We start from the raw sequence: 19,448 nt of genomic DNA on the forward strand, positions 1-19,448 counted from the left end.
CTCACCAGTGCTGCCCTCCAGCGGCGGACAGACAGGTGTAATACAAGTAATGCGGTCACTTCCGCCAACCATCAACTTCACGCATGCGCAGTATAAAAATATAAGGATAGAACACTATAACTAGGCATTTTTTTATTATTGAAAAACCATGTTAAAAAAGTAGGCTTTTTTACCCTCACGCAACATGAGGAGCAAATATTATGAAAGGCTAACCAGCACGCAGGTTTCACCGGCAACTTCCGCCAACTATCGGCTTGCGGATTTGCGGTTGTGCGCACGCGCAGTTTAACAGCCGCGTTCGTGACCGTCCTGCGCATGCGTTCTCTGTCCTCATTGGCTCTCCGGGAGCGTGCGCAGTGTTGGCGGGACCGAGGCGGATCGCAGGACTCGCTATGCTGGAGAAGAAACTCTCCGGTGAGTGCTTCGGCGGTCACCGTCACGTGGTAGCACAGTGTCCACCCCTGCGTTGCGTGAAGCCGCGCCCCCCGTCCTCTGTGCTGGGAATGGGCGGGATACTAAATAGAGCCGTGTCCGGAGACCCTGGAGGGGGAGGGAGTCCTGGAGTCGTATATCCTGTAGGGGGAGGGGCAATTATTAATCTTCTTAAAGGAACACTCCACCCAGAACTGACATTTGGGTTTATCTGGAGATATTGTAAGTACACTGGCTCCGGGGTCACCGTCCTTATAAGTGCCAATGTGTGGCTTGTGCCCCCGCTCCGCCTCTGTAGGGGTCAGTGCCCACCCTCCAACCTGCATTTTCTGGAGCCCCTCTCATCACAACCACCTCCGCTCCCCTACAGATGGCCACGCCCACCGCCAGCCTGATTTCAGCTCCCAGGGGGAGGAGAGGGGTGGCTCGGCTTGACTCAGAACAGATTTTCAGTTTGTGGTGGTGAAGCAATGAAATCTCTGAGAGATCCCACCCCCCACTTCCTCATCGGATCTGTCCTTTATCGTGGATCCTCCTCTCTAACGTGGATCTGTCCTTTATCATGGATCCCCCTCTCTAACGTGGATCTGTCCTTTATCGTGGATCCCCCTCTCTAACGTGGATCTGTCCTTTATCGTGGATCCCCCTCTCTAACGTGGATCTGTCCTTTATCGTGGATCCCCCTCTCTAACGTGGATCTGTCCTTTATCGTGGATCCCCCTCTCTAACGTGGATCTGTCCTTTATCTTGGGTCTGCCCTCTAAGGTGGATCTGTCCTTTATCGTGGATCCGCCCTCTAAGGTGGATCTGTCCTTTATCTTGGGTCTGCCCTCTAAGGTGGATCTGTCCTTTATCTTGGGTCTGCCCTCTAAGGTGGATCTGTCCTTTATCTTGGGTCTGCCCTCTAAGGTGGATCTGTCCTTTATCTTGGGTCTGCCCTCTAACGTGGATCTGTCCTTTATCTTGGGTCTGCCCTCCAAGCTGGATCTGTCCTTTATCTTGGATCCGCCCTCTAAGGTGGATCTGCCCTTTATTGTGGATCCCCCTCTCTAACGTGGATCTGTCCTTTATCGTGGATCCGCCCTCTAAGGTGGATCTGTCCTTTATCTTGGGTCTGCCCTCTAAGGTGGATCTGTCCTTTATCGTGGATCCGCCCTCTAACGTGGATCTGCCCTTTATCTTGTACCTGTCCTTTAGCAGTGGATCCACCCTTTAATGCAGACCTGTTCTTTAACATGGACCTGTCCTTTATCGTAGATCTACCCTTTAACATACCTGTCCTTTAGCAGTGGATCCGCCCTCTAACGCGGACCTGTCCTTTATCATGGATCCGCCCTCTAATGCAGACCTGTTCTTTATCATGGATCCGCCCTCTAACGCGAACCTGTCCTTTATCATGGATCCGCCCTCTAACGCGGACCTGTCCTTTATCATGGATCCGCCCTCTAATGCAGACCTGTCCTTTATCATGGATCCGCCCTCTAATGCGGACCTGTCCTTTATCATGGATCCGCCCTCTAATGCGGACCTGTCCTTTAGCATTACACCACCCTTTAATGCAAACCTGTCCTTTATTGTGGATCCGCCCTCTAAAGCGGACCTGTCCTTTATCATGGATCCGCCTTCTAAAGCGGACCTGTCCTTTATCATGGATCCGCCCTCTAACGCGGACCCGTCCTTTATCATGGATCCGCCCTTTAACGTGTACCTGTTCTTTAGCAGTTGACCCGCCCTTTAACGTCTACCTGTCCTTTATCGTGGACCCGCCCTCTAACGTGGACCTATCCTTTATAGTGGATCTGCCCTCTAGCATGGACCCATCCTTTTAACAGTGGACCAGCTTTTTAATGCGGACCTTTCTTTAACATGGACCTGTCCTTTATTGTGGTTCCGCCCTTTAATGTCTACCTGTCCTTTAGCAGTGAACCCTCCTTTAATGCAGATCCACCCTTTAACGTGTACCTGTTTTTTATTGTGGATCTGCCCTCTAACGCAGACTTGTCCTTTATCGTGGATCCGCCCTCTAACGCAGACCTGTCCTTTATCGTGGATCCGCCCTCTAACGCAGACCTGTCCTTTATCGTGGATCCGCCCTCTAACGCAGACCTGTCCTTTATCGTGGATCCGCCCTCTAACGCAGACCTGTCCTTTATCGTGGATCCGCCCTCTAACGCAGACCTGTCCTTTATCGTGGATCCGCCCTCTAGCACAGACCTTACCTTTATTGTGGTTCTGCTCTGTAACGTGGACCTGTCCTTTATTGTGGATCCTCCCTTTAACGTGTACCCGTCCTTTAGCAGTGCACCTGCGCTTTAAAGTGGACTTGTCCTTTACCATGGACCCACCTTTTAGCAGTGGACCTGTCCTTTTTTTGTGGACCTATCCTTGGACATCAGCAGTCACACTTGGACAGGTTAATGGAGAACCAAATGATATTCCCAGGGGAAGATGCAGCTCCTTGCTCCCTCCAGTGCTGCTCACGCAGCCATGTCCTATCCTGCTATCAGAACTCTAAAGCTTCCCCTCATCAGCCTCAGGACCTTTTTTTTTTTTTTTTTGGGTGGAGCTGTGACACCTAGAATAATGTTACTTACGCAATGAAGAAGGGGCAGGGCTGTGACACCCAGAAGGATGTTACCTAGGCAATGTAGAAGGGGTGGGACTGTGATAACCAAACTTATGTTACCTAGATAAGGAAGAAGGGAAGTTGCAGTGACACCCAGAATGATACATACCTAGGCAATGAAGAAGGGGTGAGGCAGTGACACCCAAAATGATGTTACCTGGCCAATGAAGAAGGGGCAGGGCTGTGACACCCAGATTGATGTTAGCTGGGCAGTGAAGAAGGGGTGGGGCTATGACACCCAGAATAATGTTACCTGGACAATGAAGAAGGGGCGGGGCCGTGACACCCAGAATTAAGTTACCTGGACAATGAAGGAGTTGGGCTGTGACACCCAGAATTATGTTACATGAACAATGAAGAAGGGGTGTGACACCTAGATTGATGTTAGCTGGGCAGTGAAGAAGTGGTGGGGCTATGACAACCAGAATGATGTTACCTGGACAATGAAGAAGGGGCAGGGCTGTGACACCCAGATTGATGTTAGCTGGGCAGTGAAGAAGGGGTGGGGCTATGACACCCAGAATAATGTTACCTGGACAATGAAGAAGGGGCGGGGGTGTGACACCCAGAATTAAGTTACCTGGACAATGAAGGAGTTGGGCTGTGACACCCAGAATTATGTTACATGAACAATGAAGAAGGGGTGGAGCTGTTACATACAGAAAGATGTTACCTGGACAATGAAGAAGGGGTGGGGCTGTGACACCCAGAATGATATTACCTGGACATTGAAGAATGGGCAGATCTGTGACACCCAGAATGATATTATCTGGACAATGAGGAAGGGGCGGGGCTGTGACACCCAGATTGATGTTACATGGACAATGAAGAAGTGGCAGGGCTATGACACCCAGAATGATGTTACCTGGACAATGAGGAAGGGGTGGGGCTGTGACACCCAGATTGATGTTACCTATGCAGTGAAGAAGGGGCGGGGCTGTGACACCCAGAATGATGTTACCTGGACAATGAAGAAGTGGCGGGGCTGTGACATCCAAAATGATGTTACCTAGACAATGAGGAAGGGGCGGGGCTTTGACACCCAGATTTATGTTACCTAAACAGTGAAGAAGGGGTGGGGCTGTGACACCCAGAATGATGTTACATGGCCAATGAAGAAGTGGCGGGGCTGTGACACCCAGAATGATGTTACATGGACAATGAAGAAGTGGCGGGGCTGTGACACCCAGATTGATGTTACCTAGGCAGTAAAGAAGGGGCGGGGCTGTGACACCCAGATTGATGTTACCTAGGCAGTAAATGAGGGGCGGGGCTGTGACACCCAGAAGGACTGAAAATAAAATGAAGACTGGAGGAGTGAAAAACATAATTGTCCTTGAATATCAGTATACTGTATACAGCCAGCATAAGTACCCGAGGCTGCCCTAGTTCTATCTCCCTGCCATCATCCCCTGCACAGCAGAGCAGAGGGGGATGCTTCACTGTCCAATCACAGGCTGGTAGGCAGGTCCTTGGCCAGGCTGTATTGTGTAGCTGCAGTATACTGTGCAGAAAGGTCCAGGATCTGCTAAGTGTGATCTGGATCACAAGGCTGGCTGAGCAGAACCGTTCACCTACATCAATGTATTTCAGATACCCAACCAAACTCTGAAACAATGGTGACACCCTCCCTTAATGCAATGTGAGGGGGACACCTTCAATTTTGGCTTTGTGGGAGAAGCTTAGAGGCAGGAGAAGACGAACAAAGTAATGATAATAAATATATTGGATGTCATGTAATATATTTCCATTGGGTATTAATACTTTTTTTTTTCCTGTTTTTCAGTGCGCTCCAATGACCCCTCCCAGAGGCGGGTGTTGGACTCCGCCACCCGCCAGCGCCGCCTCAACCGTCAGCTGGAAGCTTTGGAAAAGGACAACTTCCAGGATGACCCCCACGCCAACTTGCCGCAGCTGAAGCGCCTCCCGCAGTTCGATGACGACACGGAGACAGGTGGGTTCCGCTTCTCGGGGGTGTTCTCTGGTGCGGTGCATTGTGGGAGATGGTGATAGACTCCCATCAGTGATACATTGTAGATCACTCAGGGTCTATTGGTTACATGTTATCAGGGTAGAGGAGGATCAGATGTAACAATGTACCATGATTCCAGTCCCAACAAGGGTAAAGTGTAGGGACATCCTCAGTGCTTACTATTGGGCAGGTCGGCCATGCTCCATCCCAATTTGAACCCCCGCCGCCGCTTACCTGAAGGTGGTATTTGCACATTTCAGATACTCACCCATCCAGTGGATCCAGCGTTGTCCCACTGCGATCATCTCATGCCCTGCCACCGTTGTGTCCTGCCTCGCCATGTTCCCTCTGACGTCATCAGGCAGGCCTCTCGATGATACGCTGATAGACCCACCCCCTCCTTTCCTCTATGGAAGGCTATGCCTCCTGGGATATGTGGCGTATAGTATCTCCCAGAAGTGAGTCCCCCCCTCCCCCAGACTGCATACAATATATATATATATATATATATATATTTATATATACAGTATCTCCTAGAAGTGAGTCCACCCCTCATATTTGTGTAAATATTTGATTCTCTCTTTTCATGTGACAACACTGAAGAAATGACACTTTGCTACAATGTGACGTAGTCAGTGTACAGTTTGTATAACGTAAATTTGCTGTCCCCTCAAAATAACTCAACACACTGCCATTAATGTCTAAACCGCTGGCAACAAAAGTGAGTCCACCCCTAAGTGACAAGGTCCATATTTGGCCCAAAGTGTCAATATTTTGTGTGGCCGCCATTATTTTCCAGCACTGCCTCAACCCTCTTGGACATGGAGTTCACCAGAGCTTCACAGGTTGCCACTGGAGTCCTTTTCCACTCCTCCATGACGGCATCACGGAGCTGGTGGATGTTAGAGACCTTGTTCTCCTCCACCTTCCGTTTGAGGATGCCCCACAGATGCTCAATAGGGTTCAGGTCTGGAGACATGCTTGGCCAGTCCATCACCTTTACCCTCAGCCTCTTTAGCAAGGCAGTGGTGGTCTTGGAGGTGTGTTTGGGGTCGTTATGTTGGAATACTGCCCTGCGGCCCTGTCTCTGAAGGGAGGGGATCATGCTCTGCTTCATTATGTCACAGTACATGTTGGCATTCATGGTTCCCTCAATGAACTGTAGCCCCCCAGTGCCGGCAACACTCATGCAGCCCCAGACCATGACACTCCCACCACCATGCTTGACTGCATATACAGACTGATTTTACTGTTGTGGGTTTTGTAACACTTTAAATCTGACCCCCAGCCTTCTCTTCACTCAGCACAGTTGTACCAGCTCCTCTCCTGGACTGAAATTATTATTATACAGGATTTATATAGCGCCAACAGTTTGCTCAGCGCTTTACAATATAACAGGAGACAATACAGCAACAATACAGTTCAATACAAGAGGGTTAGGCGGGCCCTGATCCTGGGAGCTTACGATCTAGGAGGGAGGGGCTAGTGGTACAAAAGGTAGTAACTGTGGGGGATGGACTGGTTGGAAGAGTAGAAGATTCCGTTATTAGCTGAAGGCGGGATAAACTTCCCTGAAGAGATCGGTTTTCAGAGATCGCCTAAAAGTGAGCAGAGTAGGCAATAGTCTGATAAATTGGGGTAGAGAGTTCCAGAGGATGGGGGAAGCTCTGGAGGAGTCCTGGAGATGAGCATGGGAGGAGGAGACAAGGGAGCTAGAGAGCAGGATGTTATGGGAGGAGCGGAGAGGACGGTTTGGGTGATATTTGGAGACAAGATCGGTGATGTAATTTGGGTCACAGTTATAAATGGCTTTATATGTTATTGTTAATGTTTTGAATTTTATTTGTTGGGCAACGGGAAGCCAGTGGAGGGATTGGCAGAGAGGGAGGGAGGACACTGAGTGGAGGCCAGTGGAGGGATTGGCAGAGAGGGGTGGAGGACACTGAGTGGAGGGATTGGCAGATATGGAACGGTTGGTGAGGTTGATGAGTCTGGCAGCAGCATTCATGCCAGACTGAAGAAGGGATAGCCTGCGATGAGGTCGGCCAATGAGGAGGGAGTTACAATAGTCAAGGCGAGAGATGACCAGGGAGTGAATAAGTTGCTTAGTGGTTTCCGAGGTTACGAACGGGCGTATCTTGGAGATGTTGGAGAGGTGAAGTCTACAAGATTTGGAGAGTGATTGGATTTGGGGCTGAAAGGACAGATGGGAGTCTAGGATTACAAAAAAAAAATGAAAATATATTTAGTGTTGCGCTCTCAAACCTTCAATCCATATATAATTACTTAAATCATATTAACAAAAAATTCCTTTATCCAAAAAAATTTTTTGCAATTATTAGGAATGATGTGTATAAATAAACATAAATTCTAATATTCTTATACTCTGAATCTTCTAAATCAACTCAGATAAACCATGTGCATAGAACAGTGATAAACAAACAAATATAAAAAATATAAATAAAATGTAGAAAATATATATAATATATATACTATATATATATATAAAATAAATGTCCCAAAAAGTGACTTTGTGCTGGAAAATCTTCAATAATATTAAATCGGTGACTGCTTGTGAATCCTCCCTCAAGTGAAGAAATGCGCTCACCTCATAGGAAGCCTGCAATTAGGCTATATAAGCTTGCGGTTCACCTCCTTTGGAACCTGCTTGTTAAGAACTCCTATTGCAAGATATCCTTGGTATACGACATATGCTGTGGAATGAATCTCTTCTCCAGAGGGTGCTATACCTCTATATTATCATCTCCATGCGGTTCTTTTCCCTGAGGTTATGTTACTCCATGTGCTGGCGTCCATCTTGGATCCAAGATGGACGCCAGCACATGGAGTAACATAACCTCAGGGAAAAGAACCGCATGGAGATGATAATATAGAGGTATAGCACCCTCTGGAGAAGAGATTCATTCCACAGCATATGTCGTATACCAAGGATATCTTGCAATAGGAGTTCTTAACAAGCAGGTTCCAAAGGAGGTGAACCGCAAGCTTATATAGCCTAATTGCAGGCTTCCTATGAGGTGAGCGCATTTCTTCACTTGAGGGAGGATTCACAAGCAGTCACCGATTTAATATTATTGAAGATTTTCCAGCACAAAGTCACTTTTTGGGACATTTATTTTATATATATATATAGTATATATATTATATATATTTTCTACATTTTATTTATATTTTTTATATTTGTTTGTTTATCACTGTTCTATGCACATGGTTTATCTGAGTTGATTTAGAAGATTCAGAGTATAAGAATATTAGAATTTATGTTTATTTATACACATCATTCCTAATAATTGCAAAAAATTTTTTTGGATAAAGGAATTTTTTGTTAATATGATTTAAGTAATTATATATGGATTGAAGGTTTGAGAGCGCAACACTAAATATATTTTCATTTTTCGTTTGACCACATTGGTAGTTATGTGCTAAGAGGTTTGCGATCCAACATTTGAAATTTTTGTCTGCCTTCTGGCTCGCAAGATTTTTTAAATATTTGAGTCTAGGATTACACCTAGTACCCTGGCATGAGGGGAGGGACTGATGATTGTGATATTGATCTTGATGGAGAAGTCGGGGGAGGGGGCACGGGCTGGGGGGAATACTAAGAGCTCAGTTTTGGAAAGATTGAGTTTGAGGAAGTGGATTGACATCCATGCCGATATGTCACTTAGTAGGTTAGTAATGTGAGAGGAGACTGAAGGGGTGAGGTGAGGGGTAGAAAGATAGATTTGTGTGTCATCAGCCTATAGATGGTACTTAAAGCCATGGGAGTTTATCAGGTGACCAAGGGAGGAGGTGTAGATGGAGAAGAGAAGGGGTTCAAGGACAGAACCTTGAGGGACCCCTACAGAAAGAAGGAGTGAAGAGGAGGAGGCAGCGTTATAGGTAATGCTGAAGGAGCGCTGCGATAGGTAGGAGGAGAACCAGGAGAGAGCAGAGTCTCGGAGGCCAAGAGAGTGGAGTTTTTTGAGGAGGAGGAGATGGTCAACCATATCAAAAGCCGCAGAGAGGTCAAGTAGTAAGATTACGGAGTAGTGGCCATTGGTTGGGATGAGTATGGAGTAGTGGCCATTGGTTGGGATGAGTACAGAGTAGTGGCCATTGGTTGGGATGAGTACGGAGTAGTGATAATTGGTTGGGATGAGTACGGAGTAGTGGCCATTGGTTGGGATGAGTACGGAGTAGTGGCCATTGGTTGGGATGAGTATGGAGTAGTGGCCATTGGTTGGGATGAGTATGGAGTAGTAACCATTGGTTGGGATGAGTACGGAGTAGTGGCCATTGCTTGGGATTAGTATGGAGTAGTGACCATTGGTTGGGATGAGTATGGCGTAGTGACCATTGGTTGGGATGAGTATGGCGTAGTGACCATTGGTTGGGATTAGTATGGAGTAGTGACCATTGGTTGGGTTGAGTACGGAGTAGTGACCATTGGTTGGGATGAGTACAGAGTAGTGACCATTGGTTGGGATGAGTATGTTGTAGTGACCATTGGTTGGGATTAGTACGGGGTAGTGGCCATTGGTTGGGATGAGTATGGAGTAGTGGCCATTAGTTGGGATGAGTATGGAGTAGTGGCCATTGGTTGGGATGAGTACGGAGTAGTGGCCATTGGTTGGGATTAGTACAGAGTAGTGACCATTGTTTGGGATGAATATGGAGTAGTGACCATTGGTTGGGATTAGTACGGAGTAGTGACCATTGGTTGGGATTAGTACGGAGTAGTGACCATTGGTTGGCATGAGTACGGAGTAGTGGCCATTGGTTGGGATTAGTACGGAGTAGTGACCATTGGTTGGGATTAGTACGGAGTAGTGACCATTGGTTGGGATTAGTACGGAGTAGTGACCATTGGTTGGGATGAGTACGGAGTAGTGGCCATTGGTTGGGATGAGTACGGAGTAGTGGCCATTGGTTGGGATTAGTACGGAGTAGTGACCATTGGTTGGGATTAGTACGGAGTAGTGACCATTGGTTGGGATGAGTACAGAGTAGTGACCATTGGTTGGGATGAGTATGGAGTAGTGACCATTGGTTGGGATTAGTACGGGGTAGTGGCCATTGGTTGGGATGAGTACGGAGTAGTGGCCATTGGTTGGGATTAGTATGGAGTAGTGACCATTGGTTGGGATGAGTACGGAGTAGTGGCCATTGGTTGGGATTAGTACAGAGTAGTGACCATTGTTTGGGATGAATATGGAGTAGTGGCCATTGGTTGGGATTAGTACGGAGTAGTGACCATTGGTTGGGATTAGTACGGAGTAGTGACCATTGGTTGGGATGAGTACGGAGTAGTGGCCATTGGTTGGGATTAGTACGGAGTAGTGACCATTGGTTGGGATTAGTACGGAGTAGTGACCATTGGTTGGGATGAGTACAGAGTAGTGACCATTGGTTGGGATGAGTATGGAGTAGTGACCATTGGTTGGGATTAGTACGGGGTAGTGGCCATTGGTTGGGATGAGTACGGAGTAGTAGCCATTGGTTGGGATTAGTACGGAGTAGTGACCATTGGTTGGGATTAGTACGGAGTAGTGACCATTGGTTGGGATGAGTACAGAGTAGTGACCATTGGTTGGGATGAGTACGGAGTAGTGACCATTGGTTGGGATTAGTACGGGGTAGTGGCCATTGGTTGGGATGAGTACGGAGTAGTGGCCATTGGTTGGGATGAGTACGGAGTAGTGGCCATTGGTTGGGATGAGTACGGAGTAGTGACCATTGGTTGGGATGAGCACAGAGTAGTGACCATTGGTTGGGATGAGTACGGAGTAGTGACCATTGGTTGGGATGAGTACAGAGTAGTGACCATTGGTTGGGATGAGTATGGAGTAGTGACCATTGGTTGGGATTAGTACGGGGTAGTGGCCATTGGTTGGGATGAGTACGGAGTAGTGGCCATTGGTTGGGATGAGTACGGAGTAGTGGCCATTGGTTGGGATGAGTACGGAGTAGTGACCATTGGTTGGGATGAGTACAGAGTAGTGACCATTGGTTGGGATGAGTACGGAGTAGTGACCATTGGTTGGGATGAGTATGGAGTAGTGACCATTGGTTGGGATGAGTATGGAGTAGTGACCATTGGTTGGGATGAGTATGGAGTAGTGACCATTGGTTGGGATTAGTACGGGGTAGTGGCCATTGGTTGGGATGAGTACGGAGTAGTGGCCATTGGTTGGGATGAGTATGGAGTAGTGACCATTGGTTGGGATGAGTACGGAGTAGTGGCCATTGGTTGGGATTAGTACAGAGTAGTGACCATTGTTTGGGATGAATATGGAGTAGTGACCATTGGTTGGGATTAGTACGGAGTAGTGACCATTGGTTGGGATTAGTACGGAGTAGTGACCATTGGTTGAGATGAGTACGGAGTAGTGGCCATTGGTTGGGATTAGTACAGAGTAGTGACCATTGGTTGGGATTATTACGGAGTAGTGACCATTGGTTGGGATGAGTACAGAGTAGTGACCATTGGTTGGGATGAGTACGGAGTAGTGACCATTGGTTGGGATGAGTACGGAGTAGTGGCCATTGGTTGGGATGAGTACGGAATAGTGACCATTGTTTGGGATGAATATGGAGTAGTGACCATTGGTTGGGATTAGTACGGAATAGTGACCATTGGTTGGGATTAGTACGGAGTAGTGACCATTGGTTGGGATGAGTACGGAGTAGTGGCCATTGGTTGGGATTAGTACGGAGTAGTGACCATTGGTTTGGATTAGTACGGAGTAGTGACCATTGGTTGGGATGAGTACGGAGTAGTGGCCATTGGTTGGGATGAGTACGGAGTAGTGGCCATTGGTTGGGATGAGTACGGAGTAGTGACCATTGGTTGGGATTAGTACGAAGTAGTGGCCATTGGTTGGGATGAGTACGGAGTAGTGGCCATTGGTTGGGATTAGTATGGAGTAGTGACCATTGGTTGGGATGAGTACGGAGTAGTGGCCATTGGTTGGGATGAGTACGGAGTAGTGGCCATTGGTTGGGATGAGTACGGAGTAGTGGCCATTGGTTGGGATGAGTACGGAGTAGTGGCCATTGGTTGGGATGAGTACGGAGTAGTGGCCATTGGTTGGGATGAGTACGGAGTAGTGGCCATTGGTTGGGATGAGTACGGAGTAGTGGCCATTGGTTGGGATGAGTACGGCGTAGTGGCCATTGGTTGGGATGAGTACGGAGTAGTGACCATTGGTTGGGATTAGTATGGAGTAGTGACCATTGGTTGGGATGAGTACGGAGTAGTGGCCATTGGTTGGGATGAGTACGGAGTAGTGGCCATTGGTTGGGATGAGTACGGAGTAGTGGCCATTGGTTGGGATGAGTACGGCGTAGTGGCCATTGGTTGGGATGAGTACGGAGTAGTGACCATTGGTTGGGATGAGTACGGCGTAGTGGCCATTGGTTGGGATGAGTACGGCGTAGTGGCCATTGGTTGAGATGAGTACGGAGTAGTGGCCATTGGTTGGGATGAGTACGGAGTAGTGGCCATTGGTTGGGATGAGTACGGAGTAGTGGCCATTGGTTGGGATGAGTACGGAGTAGTGGCCATTGGTTGGGATGAGTACGGAGTAGTGGCCATTGGTTGGGATGAGTACGGAGTAGTGGCCATTGGTTGGGATGAGTAAGGCGTAGTGGCCATTGGTTGGGATGAGTACGGAGTAGTGACCATTGGTTGGGATTAGTATGGAGTAGTGACCATTGGTTGGGATGAGTACGGAGTAGTGGCCATTGGTTGGGATGAGGACGGAGTAGTGGCCATTGGTTGGGATGAGGACGGAGTAGTGGCCATTGGTTGGGATGAGGACGGAGTAGTGGCCATTGGTTGGGATGAGGACGGTGTAGTGGCCATTGGTTGGGATGAGTACGGAGTAGTGGCCATTGGTTGGGATGAGTACGGAGTAGTGGCCATTGGTTGGGATGAGTACGGAGTAGTGGCCATTGGTTGGGATGAGTACGGAGTGGTGGCCATTGGTTGGGATGAGTACGGAGTAGTGATCATCGGTTGGGATTAGTACGGAGTAGTGGCCATTGGTTGGGATGAGGACGGAGTAGTGGCCATTGGTTGGGATGAGGACGGAGTAGTGACCCTTGGTTGGGATGAGTACGGAGTAGTGACCATTGGTTGGGATGAGGACGGAGTAGTGGCCATTGGTTGGGATGAGTACGGAGTAGTGGCCATTGGTTGGGATGAGTACGGAGTAGTAGCCATTGGTTGGGATGAGTACGGAGTAGTAGCCATTGGTTGGGATGAGTACGGAGTAGTAGCCATTGGTTTAAACAGTTAGTAGATCATTAGTGAGGTTTAGTAGGGCAGTCTCAGTGGAGTGTAGTGAGCGAAAGCCAGACTGTAAAGGGTCCAGAAGGTTGTTGTCGGTGAGGTGGGAGCTCAGGTGATTGTAGACTAAGCGTTCTAGGAGTTTCGAGGTAAATGGCAGCAGGGAGATGGGTCTTCAGTTGTTCAGAGTAATGGCTTAATCTGGTTTCACTGCACACTGTGAGCTTTTCATAATGTGCCTTAGAAGCTGCAGCAAGTCAGATAGAGCTCCGCCTCATATCCTGGCTGGAGGACGTTCATTGTCTTTTAGCTTTGACTGTCCATGACCCGCCCCTATCATTCATTGGGTTCCAGCTCTATCAATCATGGAGGCTCAGCATCACATGTGGGTCTGCATGCAAATACAGTCTGCCTAGGAACTCCCACTCTTCCAGACTGGCACCCACCCATCAAAGCATGTTGATATTTGCATAACTCCTCCCAAAAGCCAGCCCACTGCTTGCACCAGGACTAAGAACTCTTGAGCTGAGTACTGAGGCAGGGTGCGGTGATGTTTTCAGATAGCTATGTACAGCACTCTGCCAGTCCCTCTTATCAACTGTGATCTGCCTGCATTGCATAGAGAAGCACAGAGGCCCAGTGATGACATCACAGGGTTTAAAGTAAAGTATGTCATGAGAATAGAAAAGTTTTGCATAAAAATTTCATCAGCATGTTGATTTGGGGCACAAGGCAGGCAGATATAAGCAGATTAAGCGTCAGCTTTTAAAAATGCAGCCAGGAGAGGGAAATGCCATAATGACCACAACAAGTGCGCGGATCTTACATGGAAGGGATTGAGGATATTAAGTTGCATGTCTATTGGGATATCATAAACTCGGTACTTCTTATAGGGAGGTTCTGTGGTTTGCTTTCCTCTGGGGGAAATGGATGTGACAATTAAACCTTCCTGATGTTGGATTGTGTTTTTTGTTTGTCTCAGGCAAGAAAAAGAAGAAAACACGAGGAGATCATTTTAAACTGAGATTCCGGAAGAATTTCCAGGCACTTCTTGAAGAACAGGTCAGTGTATGTGTCACCCCAAGGGGGGGGCAGACTCATAGCCCCTTCTATATGTGTCACCCTGCAGGAGGAGGACAGACTCATAACTCCTTCTATATGTGTCACCCTGCAGGAGGACAGACTTGTACCTCCTCGTAAATGGTCACTTATGGGTCCTGTTTCAGGTTAGGGCCAGCGAGAATAGAAAATGCCCTGGCCCCAGCATCAGTGAGAATAAACATGGACGCAGGGTTAATGGTCAGTAGGGGTAGTGCCCCATCATTGGTGTCAGTGGGAGGAATAGTGCCCCATCATTGATATCAGTGGGAGGAATAGTGCCCCATCATTGGTGTCAGTGGGAGGAATAGTGCCCCATCATTGGTATCAGTGGGAGGAATAGTGCCCTATCATTGGTGTCAGTGGGAGGAATAGTGCCCTATCATTGGTGTCAGTGGGAGGAATAGTGCCCCATCATTGGTATCAGTGGGAGGAATAGTGCCCCATCATTGGTGTCAGTGGGAGGAATAGTGCCCCATCATTGGTATCAGTGGGAGGAATAGTGCCCCATCATTGGTGTCAGTGGGAGGAATAGTGCCCCATCATTGGTATCAGTGGGAGGAATAGTGCCCCATCATTGGTATCAGTGGGAGGAATAGTGCCCCATCATTGGTGTCAGTGGGAGGAATAGTGCCCTATCATTGGTGTCAGTGGGAGGAATAGTGCCCTATCATTGGTGTCAGTGGGAGGAATAGTGCCCCATCATTGGTGTCAGTGGGAGGAATAGTGTCCCATCATTGATGTCAGTGGGAGGAATAGTGCCCCATCATTGGTATCAGTGGGAGGAATAGTGCCCCATCATTGGTATCAGTGGGAGGAATAGTGCCCCATCATTGGTATCAGTGGGAGGAATAGTGCCCCATCATTGGTGTCAGTGGGAGGAATAGTGCCCTATCATTGGTGTCAGTGGGAGGAATAGTGCCCCATCATTGGTGTCAGTGGGAGGAATAGTGCCCCATCATTGGTGTCAGTGGGAGGAATAGTGCCCCATCATTGGTGTCAGTGGGAGGAATAGTGCCCCATCATTGGTGTCAGTGGGAGGAATAGTGCCCCATCATTGGTGTCAGTGGGAGGAATAGTGCCCCATCATTGGTTTTAATGGAATAAGCACTGCCCCATTGTTGGTCTCACTGGGAGGAATAGTGCCCCAAGGCCGGCCATATAAAGGGTAGCAAAGGGCCATATCCGGCCCTCGGGCCGCAGTTTGGAGACCCCTGCTCTAGAATGATGCCTATGGACAATGTAGGGTACTGACGTTATGAGCATATACAATTTTGTTTTTGTGTTTTGGGGGGGTTTTTTTACTGAAATTAAACTAAAGTGTAAAAGCGTTAGTAGTAATGCTAATATATGTGTAAAATACCAAAAAAATGGAACTACCATTATTTTATTCTCCAGGGTGTCGGCTTTCAGAAAATATTTTTGGGGGCTTTATGCAATCTTCAGGGCTAAAATGATTTTTAAAACGTGTGCAAAAAAAAACACAAACTCAGCTCTGGCAGCGAGATGTCATCATGCAGAAGGAGGGTTGATTTTTTTTTTCTGTTTTCCCCCCACATTCCAGAATTTGAGCACCAGTGAAGGACCCAATTATCTGACGGCCTGTGCGCCTCCATCGAACTTCCCTCAGCGCCATTTCTGTTCTGTGTGTGGGTTTCCCTCTAATTACTGCTGCGTGTCGTGCGGAGCGCGGTATTGCTGCGTGAAGTGTCTGGGCACCCATCAGGAGACCAGGTGACTTGTACCTTCGTTCCTATTATCTGCTTCCTACATTTACCCCGCATGGTGTGTTAATACTGACTGACCTTGGTCTGTGTTTCTTCCAGGTGTCTGAAGTGGACGGTATGAGACCTCCCTCCGCTGTACAGTGTAATTAATGTAAATAGATTTTTTTGTAGAAATATGTACATTTTTTTTTTTCTTTTAACGGTTGCTGTAAAATAAAAAAGGTGTTTTCTTATTTTGTTTCTGTTGACTGAATTTCAAGATGGTAAACCAGTTTGTTGGATCTTTAAAGTAGAAGTATCACCACAAAGTTAAAAAAAACTTGCTTAACCCCCGCCCCCCATCCCCGAGGGAACCAGGTCCTGATCTGATCTATCCCTTGGATTTGAGCAGCTTAGTCGGACAGCTTGCCTTCCCCCTAGTATCCCTTTCCATTCACACTGCTGGCCGGGAGACAAATATATTAGGTTTTGATAGAAGTGACCGTATAACCGAAGATCAGACGTCCGGCGCGCTGCTTAAAAATATTTCATATAATTCGGTATGATGGACCATGCTTGTCTCTCACTCTACTCGTTGCTCAGGGGTGAACACTGCAAAGCACGCTATGATCCAGCCGGAGCCTGCAGATGGAGGATCAGAGGTACTTGGAGCAGTGTGCTATGTCATTTTCATCCGTGGTCCTGCACTGATCCTGGTCATTGCACATGTATTAGCATGAATCTTTCAGCTCTAGCAGGGCTGTGTACTTTATCTGCCAGCTTTGTGATGTATCAGCTGGCAGATAGATTGCACAGCCCTTCCAGAGCTGATAGATCCACCGCTATTGTGAGTGCAGTGACTAGGATCAATGGTGCCGGAAGTGAGAGCTGGCAGTAGGGATCAAGAGTAGAGTCTCTGGATGTGAGAGGTGGCATTAGGGATCATGGGTAGGGTGTATGGATGTGAATGGAGGCAGCAGGGATCAGGTGTAGAGTCTCTGGATGTGAGAGGTGGCATTAGGGATCAGGGGTAGGGTGTATGGATGTGAATGGAGGCAGCAGGGATCAGGAGTAGAGTCTCTGGATGTGAGAGGAGGCAGCAGGAGTAGAGTGTCTGGATGTGAGAGGAGGATGCAGGGATCAGGTGTAGAGTGTCTGGATGTGAGAGGAGGCAGCAGGGATCAGGAGTAGAACAGCTGGATGTGAGAGGAGGCAGCAAGGATCAGGAGCAGAGTCTCTGGATGTGAGAGGAGTCAGCAGGGATCAGGAGTAGAGTCGCTGGATGTGAGAGGCGTCAGCAGGGATCAGGAGTAGAGTCTCTGGATGCGAGAGGAGGCAGCAGGGATCAGGAGTAGAGTCTCTGGATGCGAGAGGAGGCAGCAGGGATCAGGAGTAGAGTCGCTGGATGTGAGAGGCGTCAGCAGGGATCAGGAGTAGAGTCTCTGGATGCGAGAGGAGGCAGCAGGGATCAGGAGTAGAGTCTCTGGATGTGAAAGGAGTCAGCAGGGATCAGGAGTAGAGTGGATGTGAGAGGAGGCAGTAGGGATCAGGAGTAGAGTGTCTGGATGTGAGAGGAGGCAGCAGGGATCAGGAGTAGAGTCTCTGGATATGAGAGGAGACAGCAGGGATCAGGAGTAGAGTCACTGGATGTTAGAGGTGGCAGTAGGGATCAGGGCTAGGGTGTATGGATGTGAGAGGAGGCAGCAAGGATCAGGTGTAGAGTGTCTGGATGTGAGAGGAGGCAGCAAGGATCAGGTGTAGAGTGTCAGGATGTGAGAGGAGGCAGCAGGGATCAGGAATAGAGTGTTTGGATGTGAGAGGAGGCAGCAGGGATCAGGAGTAGAGTGTCTAGATGTGAGGGGAAGCAGCAGGGATCAGGAGTAGAGTCACTGGATGTGAGCGGAGGCAGCAGGGATCAGGAATAGAGTGTCTGGATGTTAGAGGAGGCAGTAGGGATCAGGAGTAGAGTGTCTGGATGTGAGAGGAGGCAGCAGGGATCAGGAGTAGAGTCTCTGGATGTGAGAGGAGGCAGCAGAGATCAGGAGTAGAGTGTCTGGATGTGAGAGGAGGCAGCAGGGATCAGGAGTAGAGTATCTGGATGTGAGGAGGCAGCAGGGATCAGGAGTAGAGTGTCTGGATGTGAGAGGATGCAGCAGGGATCAGGAATAGAGTGTCTGGATGTGAGAGGAGGCAGCAGAGATCAGGAGTAGAGTGTCTGGATGTGAGAGGATGCAGCAGGGATCAGGAGTTGAGTGTCTGGATGTGAGAGGAGGCAGCAAGGATCAGGAGTAGAGTGTCTGGATGTGAGAGGAGGCAGCAGGGATCAAGAGTAGAGTCACTGGATGTGAGAGGAGGCAGCAGGGATCAGGAGTAGAGTGGATGTGAGAGGAGGCAGCAGGGATCAGGAGTAGAGTCACTGGATGTGAGGAGGCAGCAGGGATCAGGAGTAGAGTGGATGTGAGAGGAGGCAGCAGGGATCAGGAGTAGAGTCACTGGATGTGAGGAGGCAGCAGGGATCAGGGGTAGAGTGTCTGGATGTGAGAGGAGGCAGCAGGGATCAGGAGTAGAGTCACTGGATGTGAGAGGAGGCAGCAGGGATCAGGAGTAGAGTCGCTGGATGTGAGAGGAGGCAGCAGGGATCAGGAGTAGAGTTGCTGGATGTGAGGAGGCAGCAGGGATCAGGAGTAGAGTCACTGGATATGAGAGGAGGCAGCAGGGATCAGGAGTAGAGTCACTGGATGTGAGGAGGCAGCAGGGATCAGGAGTAGAGTCACTGGATGTGAGAGGAGGCAGCAGGGATCAGGAGTAGAGTTGCTGGATGTGAGAGGAGGCAGCAGGGATCAGGTGTAGAGTCACTGGATGTGAGAGGAGGCAGCAGGGATCAGGAGTAGAGTCACTGGATGTGAGAGGAGGCATTAGGGATCAGGGGTAGGGTGTATGGATGTGAATGGAGGCAGCAGGGATCAGGAGTAGAGTCTCTGGATGTGAGAGGAGGCAGCAGGAATCAGGAGTAGAGTGTCTGGATGTGAAAGGAGGATGCAGGGATCAGGTGTAGAGTGTCTGGATGTGAGAGGAGGCAGCAGGGATCAGGAGTAGAACAGCTGGATGTGAGAGGAGGCAGCAAGGATCAGGAGCAGAGTCTCTGGATGTGAGAGGAGTCAGCAGGGATCAGGAGTAGAGTCGCTGGATGTGAGAGGCGTCAGCAGGGATCAGGAGTAGAGTATCTGTCTGCGAGAGGAGGCAGCAGGGATCAGGAGTAGAGTCTCTGGATGTGAAAGGAGTCAGCAGGGATCAGGAGTAGAGTGTCTGGATGTGAGA

The 19,448-nt window shown here is 48.7% G+C and overlaps 1 protein-coding gene across 1 annotated transcript; it reads left to right on the forward strand.

Moving 5' to 3' along the window:
* The first annotated feature begins 314 nt into the window (after window positions 1-314).
* On the forward strand, window positions 315-16,384 carry LOC149441167 (zinc finger HIT domain-containing protein 1-like). The gene is made up of 5 exons (XM_089657666.1): window positions 315-414; window positions 4,845-5,012; window positions 14,309-14,388; window positions 15,989-16,158; window positions 16,251-16,384. The coding sequence occupies exons 1-5, from the start codon at window positions 393-395 to the stop codon at window positions 16,270-16,272; spliced, it is 462 nt and encodes a 153-aa protein (XP_089513792.1). The 5' UTR covers window positions 315-392; the 3' UTR covers window positions 16,273-16,384.
* Window positions 16,385-19,448: the final 3,064 nt, after the last annotated feature.

This window comes from Staurois parvus, unplaced genomic scaffold, assembly GCF_062004578.1.
Source record: "Staurois parvus isolate SC_StPar_1 unplaced genomic scaffold, SC_StPar_1.0 ptg001017l, whole genome shotgun sequence".
Classification (NCBI taxonomy): domain Eukaryota; kingdom Metazoa; phylum Chordata; class Amphibia; order Anura; family Ranidae; genus Staurois; species Staurois parvus.